General features: G+C 40.2%; 3 protein-coding genes across 3 annotated transcripts; 2 read left to right on the top strand and 1 right to left on the bottom strand.

The window, feature by feature from the left end:
* tmx2a (thioredoxin-related transmembrane protein 2a) lies at positions 1-3,162 on the bottom strand. The gene is made up of 8 exons (XM_086084093.1): positions 2,914-3,162; positions 2,728-2,788; positions 2,221-2,334; positions 1,262-1,338; positions 1,062-1,168; positions 873-938; positions 604-733; positions 1-526 (listed from the first exon to the last, which is right to left on the bottom strand). The coding sequence occupies exons 1-8, from the start codon at positions 3,100-3,102 to the stop codon at positions 359-361; spliced, it is 912 nt and encodes a 303-aa protein (XP_085940219.1). The 5' UTR covers positions 3,103-3,162; the 3' UTR covers positions 1-358.
* Positions 3,163-3,221: 59 nt separating this feature from the next.
* Positions 3,222-6,552, top strand: pmf1 (polyamine modulated factor 1). Its single transcript, XM_086085222.1, has 5 exons — positions 3,222-3,480; positions 4,333-4,438; positions 5,171-5,271; positions 5,508-5,703; positions 6,408-6,552. The coding sequence occupies exons 1-5, from the start codon at positions 3,272-3,274 to the stop codon at positions 6,468-6,470; spliced, it is 675 nt and encodes a 224-aa protein (XP_085941348.1). The 5' UTR covers positions 3,222-3,271; the 3' UTR covers positions 6,471-6,552.
* Positions 6,553-6,664: 112 nt separating this feature from the next.
* On the top strand, positions 6,665-9,173 carry med19a (mediator complex subunit 19a). Its single transcript, XM_086084094.1, has 6 exons — positions 6,665-6,984; positions 7,311-7,433; positions 7,656-7,789; positions 7,996-8,092; positions 8,177-8,274; positions 8,627-9,173. The coding sequence occupies exons 1-6, from the start codon at positions 6,765-6,767 to the stop codon at positions 8,690-8,692; spliced, it is 738 nt and encodes a 245-aa protein (XP_085940220.1). The 5' UTR covers positions 6,665-6,764; the 3' UTR covers positions 8,693-9,173.

Below are 9,173 nucleotides of genomic sequence, written 5' to 3'. Positions count from 1 at the left end.
TTGTGATGAACTATGCATTTTTTTAATGTTTTTGAATGATGGGACATTAGTAAACAAGTTTCACAAACATACACAGTAGTGAGATATTGCGCAGCCAACAAACATTACATTCAAAACAAAAGTTATTTAAATAAATTGATAAAAGTTCCCTTGATCATTGCCTAATATTTTGCATGGTTACAATTAGGCTACCAACTTCACTCCAAAAACAGACCAGTGCACTAACCCACTTTTTTTCACTCGAAAAAATTCTATAGCAGTCTACATTATTAGGGATTTTCTTAAAAAATACTGGAAGGCAGGTCGTCATTAGAAAAACAAAACATACAGTAGAGCCGTGAACCACACTTCCCAATCTTCACTTGTCTTTCTTGCTCTCCGGGTTTTGCTCCGGAGTGCCCGCATCAGGCTCCGCCCCCTCTTGCCGGGAGTTCTTCTGCTCATCTTCCTTCAAACCGCGGCTCTTGTTCAGCTTCTTGGACTTCTGGAAGCGCTCATTGAGATCAAACTCTCTGATGATGTTCTCCTAAACAATGCAAAATATATATTTGCGGGGTAAACTGTTAGCTTGCGTTACTACCGTGAATCTCAATGCAGACAAACCTCATTGAAAGTCCAGGAAATAGCTCTGCCTTTACTGTCCACTGCTGGACGCCTCATAACTTCCTGGCCACCTTGGAATAACACCAGTGAAGGAAGCTGCTTGGATAGAGGGGATGTGCTCACTTTGTACCTGGTCAAGAGATAGAGATTTCAATGAGAAACCCACGAATGGGATGGCGAATTTGCTGTAAGCAATGGGCATGAACAAAATTATTGGGACACCTAGCCATTATAATCACAAAACAAAAATGCTGTTGGTCAAAAACTACCTTTGTGAAACCTCTCCATAACGTCCAATATCTACCTTCCCAAACCTCAGCCCAGCACAGTTGTACCTGCAGATACAGATCACGCAAACCTCTCAAATCCATATACTTGGCACATTCAAGCAGCGGGTGAGCCTAATCCCAGTGTTTGTTTTCCAATTATGAGGCAGTGAGTGAAAAGTCATCTCTTACTTGAGCGAAAGGTCAGCATAGACGGGAGCGAAGGATTGGCAGTCAGACGACCAGTTGGCGTAGAATTCAACAATCCAGGTGACACGGCTGTCTTTCCGTAGCTCCTCCTGGAAGGGGAAAAAATAATCCCAACAGATTGAACATAAGTGACTCATAACATAACATATAACTATTTCTGTGATACATCCAAATCGACTCACATCAATGGTCTTGTCACTGAAGTACTTGATGTACTCGGGGCCCATGTAGAGAGGAGGCTTGCATGTCATGACAAATGCTGAGGAGAGATGGCGAGTTACATTGACATTTTTTGTGTTAAATTGGGGGAAATTTATTTTTCATTACTATTTTACCCCATTTTTTTTAGAGGGAGTAATAATTTGAGGGGAAAAAATCATAAATTTGAGAAGAAATAAACTTGCAGATTCGCGGGGGAGGGGAAAAATCAGAAACTTAAGACGTAGCTATAGACGATATATAACATGAAGATTTGTTTACTCATTACACACGGCAGCTACAGTGACAACACTTCCTTGCCCACTATCAGCTGGCTAACACTAACCAATCAGAAGCTAGCAGACTTTAGGTAAATGCAAGTGAATGACTGACAACAGCTATTTGTACCCAACGTTTCAGAGTGTGAATGCTTATTATGATATGGTTAATCTCTGCTAAAGCAATTACTATCTCCTTATTTGAATACCCGACTGAAAAGTATTGGCACAAACATCCGAGTACGCTCCGTGTATTTCTTGCAAGTTTCCGAGTTTTTTTCTTGCAAATTTTTCATAAATTTTATTTTTTTCTTGTAAATTTACCACTTAATAATGTCCCAAATTTGGAAGATTATTTCTTGTAAATTTGTGAATTTCCCCCTGCAAATTTGCCACTTTTTGTCGCAAATGTTTACGTGTTTTCTTGTAAATTTGTGAATTTTTTTTCTTGCAAATTTGCCACTTTGTAATGTCACAAATATACACCTTTTTTTCTCATAAATTTAGTTTTCTGAGGTTTTTCTCGGAATACCCCCCCCCCCCCCATTATACAGTAAATACATTTATACATGGCCCTACTACGCCGTCGTACTTCACATATACTTTATAATTAAATATATATGTTCAAGGACAACATTAGAGATGTTTCTGACAAAATCACTGACCGAGACACAGCGCGAGGTAGAGAATGCCGAGGCGGATGTCCAGCCGGAAAAAGAGAATGACGTTGGCCACTTTGCTGAACAGGAACAAGTTGCCAATGTGCTGCTCCAAGGTGACTGCAGGTGGGGGGGGGGGGGGGGGGGGGGGAGAAAAAAAAACAGTTGATACAAGGTCAGAAGAGGACCTTGAAGGGTAATGTTTACACAACAATGGGTTGGTTTGTTTGGCGTGGAGCACTTCCTGCATGTGCATGTGGCAAGGCTTGCTTGGGGGTGACAACTGTGAAATGGTCACACATTACATATTAGTTAAACAGTTACAAAAAATAGGACACAATTGGCCCGCGTTAGAGCGAAGTCTGGAGTTTAGCATGCAATTGTTCTATTAATGTATATCCTTGAGGAATTAGATGCATGGAGGAAATAAAAAAAACACTTTTGTTTTTTGAGTTGTTTATTATACCAGTCAAAACATTTGCATTGAGTCTGTGTAAGGAGGAATACACTTACTTGCTCTTCTATTTTTCATCATCACTATGGCACTGAGGAACATGAGAATCTCCACTTCTCTCTATTTAAAAAAGGGGGACAAACCAGAATGTATGCGAAGCACTTGGAAGGTAACAAGACGGCTCGGTATTTATTTAGCTGCGTTACACGACCCGGCCGAGCCCACCCCGGCCCAATGGTGCTCACCCAGTCGAAGTCGCACGAGTTGCCGTCCTCACGCTGCGTCGCCAGGTGCTCGCACAAACCCGGAGCCTTTCGGACAACCAAGAAGGCGATCGTCATGAGGGAGGAGGTGATGTAATACGGTTTCAGCAGCCATTTGTAAATCTGGGGCAGGTGGTATAAGAAAGCGCAGACTCCGGTGATTAAACCCATTTCGGCCAAAGGGAGCTATCCAGCTGATCGTCGAAAGTCAACTGACGGAAGTGACGCATCATTGCTTCCGACATTACCCGCGCATGCGCAACGTAAAGCGGTCAAGTGTGTTTTGGGCATTGAGGCATACCGTAGTTTGGGCGCGTAACGCAAAAGTATAATAAGAAAAATGGAGCTCGACGAAGCAGCAACCGAAGAGATGTCAAATGAAAACTCTGCAACAGAACACCGTACTGATGAATCTACGGGGGAGCGTCCATCACAGGGTGTAAAAGCAGCTTGTAAAGCATCCGAAAATTACAAACATCAAGGCAACAGGTTGAAGCTGTACAATAAAGTCGTTGAGAAAAGCCTTGAAAAGTTCACGGACTACGCTAGGTGAGCTGTGACTACTTAGTTTGAATAACATCGGGATTAAATTAATACAGCGTTCTGGATTCGGATTTGCGTATGATAAATAATGTCTTACTAACTATCAATCAGATGCACTGAGCTTCATTTGCCAACTAAATTTCATCAAGCAAATTCAGCAAAACATAAACTGTTTTTACCTTACGTCTAAAATATAAATATCAAATGATTTGTGATGATTATTTTTGTTTCAATAATGTGATGAAATGTCGTTTGACTACTATAAAATAGTCCCAGGCAAAAGCAATACAATATACTACGCCGTTTGTTTATATCAGAAATGTTTGGAATTGTCCATATATGAACCATGGAATTGTAATAGTTTTGTCACGACATGGTATCTGGAATCAGTGACATTTAACAATCAGCATCTGTGTTGAATATGATACTCCATGGATATAGTAACTAGTGCTGTCAGAGTTAAAGCATTAACTCATTGGTTAATCACAAAAATATCGCATTAGTCATGTATCAACGCAGATTAATAATCACACAATTAATTTTGACCGCAGATGATCGTTTAGCTTGACAACAGATGGGTTTGAGCAAAAAAAAGATAAATACATGCATTTATTAAATGTTTGCGTATGACATTCAGAATATTGTTCATATCAAACTATTGGGGTCATTTTTTTCATCTTAAATTATGCAAGTAATTGATTAGAAAAGGAGGAGGGTGAGTGTGCAGTGGATAAAAAAAACTTTTAAATTAAGTGATTAATCGTGATTAATCAAAATTCTAAAATGTGATTAATCTGGTTTTAAAATGTCATTGTTTGACAATTGTAACATGTCTTTTTTTCTTCTTAAAAAAAAAAGTTCTGACAGGTTTTCCAGCATGTTCCATCAGCTCTACAAGATGAACCGGCAGATGATGGAAAACATTCATAAGAAGTTTGTGGATGAATTACAGAGAGCTATAAAGGTAAGTACATGTCAGGTACATTATGATTACAAACCCTCACTTTCATGGGGGCGAGGTACCAAGACCTGCCCTAAATAGCAAAAACTTGCAAATATGCCTCCATTAAATGCTGTATAATAAAATAAAATCGAACGACAGCAGTGATCCCCTCTAGTGGTATGAAAAAAAAAAAGTGCAACATTTCAAACAGGAAATACAATCAAACATTAAAAAAAAAAAATTAAGAACAGTTCAGTTGTATTGCACTTTTACATACATTTGTTTTTATTATTTTACTGATTGTTTAAAAACAATATTAAAGTACAATTTTTATGTGTGATACATTTTAATTGACCAATTTATATTAAGTTTTCCACTCCATTATTTAAGCACAGTGCTAATGTTATTACAGTAGCTTATTATAATAATACTTTTTGGGAATAAAACCTATTTTCTCATTCTTAGGCCTACGATGTTACTGTGTTTTAATGTTGGTCATGATGGTGGTTTTTGGAGAGCTAAATATTTTTGTGGTTGTTACCTGGTGTAAAAAAAACAAAAAAACACTGTTGTACAGAAAAAATTGCAGAGGTGAATTTGCAAATGTCGATATTCGTCGAGGGTTCGTGGTAATGTAGGCGAGCTCGGTGACACTGCCTCATGGTGTTTTACAATATTTATTGTGGTACATCTTATTTATTGTGGTGTATTGTTGTACACGCACGCTAACCCGGTGTTTCCTTCCCTGCAAAGGATGATATCAGCATACTGAATGAAGAAGCGAAAATAGAGTCCAAACTGAATGAGCTGGACAAACTGGAAAGTGCTGCGAGAAACAATCCAGACCCTGTATGGTTGGTACACAAAAATAGAGACTCCAACTTCCATTTTCTCCTTTTTTTTCACCTTTTTTGCAATTAGTCATTATAGTCACTTTTAAGGCAGCTACGTTATCATTATCTTCAACATTTTTGTGTTGCCCACTTTATTGCCTTATTGCATCAACTTTTGACTGTTTACCAACAATGTTGTTCAAATGCAAATCATTCTCCCCATCTCTCGCACCTTGTCTATCCATCTGTTTTCTTAGGCGCCCCTCTGGGGTTCCGGAACAAGACTTCAGCAGCTTTATAATACATTACTACCAGAAGCAGAAGGCTTATTTTCGACGGGAGCTCAAAAAGGTCCAAACTGAGAATGCTGACCTTGCACTAAAAGTTCAGGCTGGCAGGGAGAGGATCGCACAAACTGAACATTTGATTTCCACAGCTGCTGCCGAGTGGGAGGTGAGAAAGAAAAGTGGCCAAATTTGAGTTCAACAAATGAATCTTTAATTTGTCCTAAACATTATAACACTGTGGGAATTGTTTTTGGGTTGTTTTTGTACTTTACATGATGCATTGAGCAGTAGCATGCGGACAAGTGGTTAGCATTTACAGGTTTGAGGTTCTGTGTTTGAATCATGGCTCAAGCCTTATTGCAGTGATTCCCAACCTTCTTCTGAGCAAAGATTATATAACCAAAAGTTACATTTCTAATTAATTCAGTCCTTCTCAACTAATAGGACGGGCCCCACCGGGTTGGAAGCTTGGACGGCGAAGGAGTCGACCACCATTTTACCAATTTCTGTACTGAACCCACACATCAAAATAACAGTCTAAAAATTACAGGGTTATGTGGTACAATGAGCGTTTTTATATAATATGTTAATATGATTGCACAGATTTTCCAAGACCGTTAACAGAACCTGTAAAAGGTGGGGCTAATCCATAGTCCAGTTTTTAAAAAAAAAAATGCAACCCCAGGGCCAGTTTAGTCGGGGCTCCATACCCATGCGTCTTCTCCATCACACACACACGAGCAAGTCCTTTCCAGATTTTATTTTTATATAAAAAAAAATACATATTTAAAAAAAAAAAAAATCTACTCATTTGACTTGTATCTATATTTTTGTTCACCATTTTTTATGTCTATATTTCTGTATTTACAGGCATCAGCCATCGAAGTTGAAAGTCTGTCATCTTCATGTCCTGCAGAGGTGTTTGATGGATGATCTTCAAAGTAATTGACTGATTTAACTGTATATATGTTTTCATGTTGTGTTTAGCTCAATAAAATTGATGGGATCAAAAGCATGTGCTTCTGTTGTTTGTAATTACTGAACGACAAATATCCAACCGCATGCGCACACTGACTAGGTATTACGGTACGCTGCCACTTTACTCTGGGCATTACGTTAAAACGTCATAAAGATGATATTTCAAAGGGGAAACGTCACAATTTTGTAAACCTGTAGACCCGTAAGCGACCCGTTTCCGTCTAGATACTTATAACAACATTAACAAGTATGACGGAAATGTTCTCAACTTTATTTGGTCAAAATGAAACTCAGGGACCACCCGGTTCGTCTTCACTGGGATTCGGACCTGGGAAACCTCCGCCGCCTCTCCCGCAAAATCAAGCCTCTGTGGCGGGGCAGATGCCACCCCAGCTCGGGGATGAGGGGCCTCCTCTGCGGAAGTCCGGAGCCATGAATGAACCCTTCTACTTACTACGAGAACTACCCGGTACAGCATCATTGTACTAGCTTTGCTTGATTGAAGTGTGCTCTGTTTGGCGAGGCGACGATAAAAAATAAAATAAATAAAAACGCGTTATCCAAAGTACAGTAGTTTGTGCAAACGAGGCTAACGCCAGGCAATCAGATCATCGTTTCTTGGCAGCAAGTGCCACATATAGCACGACTTTTCCCATTACATCTTTAAGACTTAAATGTATCATCTTTTGTATTCACTGTTTTAACATATGTTTATGTCGCCATGCCAATGCGCAAAACGAATTTTGACACGCAGTGTGTAATGCATGCGTTTTAATGTGGACCAATTGTGTTTAGTTGGAAACGAGTTAACCGGGAATACCAACCTCATCACGCACTATAACCTGGAACACGCCTATAACAAGTTCTGTGGCAAGAAGGTGAAGGAGAAACTCAGCAACTTTCTACCAGAGTTACCAGGTGGGCCATGAACATGTCGGCATGTTTTTCAATGTTGGAGGAATTTATACAAACTATAGAAAATCCACACTTGTCATGGGAAGAAACATGCACGAGCCAAGTTTCAAATGCAGGATGTCTTGACAGACAGACATGTTTACCATTATGGACTCATTGTGGCCACATCTGCTTTGAATCGATGCTCATCCCGAATGCTAACATCTCTTGCCTTATTTGTCGCAGGTATGATCGACTGTCCCGGGAACCAAGATGGGAGCTCATTGCGATCCCTCATCGATAAGCCACCAGTGTCTGGAAACTCCTTCAGTCCGCTCACCGGCGCTTTGCTAACGGGCTTCAGACTCCACACTGGGCCGGTAACGAATCACGTACAATGTTAACTGATTAGGCAGGGTTTGTTTTCCCTAGTTCCCATTTTAATCTTTAAGGAGACAACAGCCTGTCCATTTTCTATACCGCTCATCCAGTAAAACGTGCATGTTAGGTTTATTGAAATCTCACACTTCTCAAAAAAATATATGTATTTTTAGCGAACGTCTTATGTGTTTTGTCTCTTTCCCAGCTCCCAGAGCAGTACCGACTCATGCACATACAGCCACCAAAGAAGAAGAGCAAGCACAAGCACAAACACCATCGACCGCAGGACCCGTTGCCACAAGGTAGAGCGTCCACCTAGCAGACACACTCGCACACACGTCAGCGTTTTTAAAAATGCCTTCTCACCCGGAACCTTTGTGACGCAGCGGAAACGCCGTCAGACACCGACCCCAAGAAGAAGAAGAAAAAGAGGGACGACGATCCAGATCGCAAGAAGAAGAAAAAAGATAAGAAAAAGAAGAAGGTAAGGAACACAATCACGCACACTTTTCATACACACGTAAGCAAGATGACCAATGGAGTGGCCATCTTGTTTTTTAGATTTGAATCATCATGTTAAACCCCCCAAATATTTTTTAAGGCTTTGCCGTGTCAACTGTCGTTTAAAAAAAAAAATGTAATAAATAGAACTCAAAAGGCAAAGCAAAAGACAAATTCCAGATGCACACAGAGGGGAACAAGTAGGGCAAAAATTAAGTTGCTGTTTGACGGCATTAAAACGTGCCTCTTCAAAATGCATATTCGTCCCCCTCTGTGTTTCTCACACAAACTTCCTAGCTCGCGAGTCTTCACTTATATTGTTGATATTCTTCTAGAACCGCCACAGCCCCGATCATACTGGCCTGGCCGGCTCACAACCCAACAGCAACAGCCTCCGATAGGCCCAAGCCCATGTGCGTATGCCTCCGAGTGAATGTGTCCTGTTTGTAAGCGCTCGCGCGTGCGTTGCAACGGTATGATTCAAAGGATTGACTGGAAACTACAAATGTTTGCATGATGCGTTCAGGAGCAGTGGGCACAATAACACAAGACTCTTTTGGAACGGCAAGCTGTGAGCTTATTGTCCCTTTTTGACGTTGTCGTCATGATTTTTCACCCGATTTGCAACACAAACTTTTTGTTACAATCTTTCATGCTTGCTTCAACATACAGTATGCCTTCGATTTCTAAACAGTACGGTCAGGCGTGTGCAGTCAAGTTAAAAAAAAAAGAAGATTCATAGACCAGTTGAATACAAATTCATAAACTCCGAATTTGGTTCAAGTATGAATGATTTTTTTGGCTTACCTCTGCATGCCACGTTGCTGTGATTTTATAGGCTTTGTTTTGAGGCAATTGTAAATAAAACCTCTTTTACACCAA

Source organism: Leptonotus elevatus, chromosome 9, assembly GCF_054856555.1.
Source record: "Leptonotus elevatus isolate MCC_2025b chromosome 9, RoL_Lele_1.0, whole genome shotgun sequence".
In the NCBI taxonomy this organism is placed as follows: Eukaryota; Metazoa; Chordata; class Actinopteri; order Syngnathiformes; family Syngnathidae; genus Leptonotus; species Leptonotus elevatus.
Note: the sequence above shows the minus strand (reverse complement) of the source record. Positions and strands in the feature narration are given on the sequence as shown.

Bases quoted from the DNA above. Each gene is read 5' to 3' on its own strand.
- tmx2a (XM_086084093.1), bottom strand. From the start codon at position 3,102: ATGGGTTTAATCACCGGAGTCTGCGCTTTCTTATACCACCTGCCCCAG. The intron at 2,335-2,727 runs GTAAGTGTATTC...CCCCACCTGCAG, and splicing joins GATGAAAAATAGAAGAGCAA to TCACCTTGGAGCAGCACATT. The intron at 939-1,061 runs GTAAGAGATGAC...CTGTATCTGCAG, and splicing joins TATGCTGACCTTTCGCTCAA to GTACAACTGTGCTGGGCTGA.
- pmf1 (XM_086085222.1), top strand. From the start codon at position 3,272: ATGGAGCTCGACGAAGCAGCAACCGAAGAGATGTCAAATGAAAACTCT. The intron at 5,272-5,507 runs GTTGGTACACAA...CTGTTTTCTTAG, and splicing joins AACAATCCAGACCCTGTATG to GCGCCCCTCTGGGGTTCCGG. The intron at 5,704-6,407 runs GTGAGAAAGAAA...CTGTATTTACAG, and splicing joins CAGCTGCTGCCGAGTGGGAG to GCATCAGCCATCGAAGTTGA.
- med19a (XM_086084094.1), top strand. From the start codon at position 6,765: ATGACGGAAATGTTCTCAACTTTATTTGGTCAAAATGAAACTCAGGGA. The intron at 6,985-7,310 runs GTACAGCATCAT...AATTGTGTTTAG, and splicing joins CTTACTACGAGAACTACCCG to TTGGAAACGAGTTAACCGGG. The intron at 8,093-8,176 runs GTAGAGCGTCCA...TTTGTGACGCAG, and splicing joins GCAGGACCCGTTGCCACAAG to CGGAAACGCCGTCAGACACC.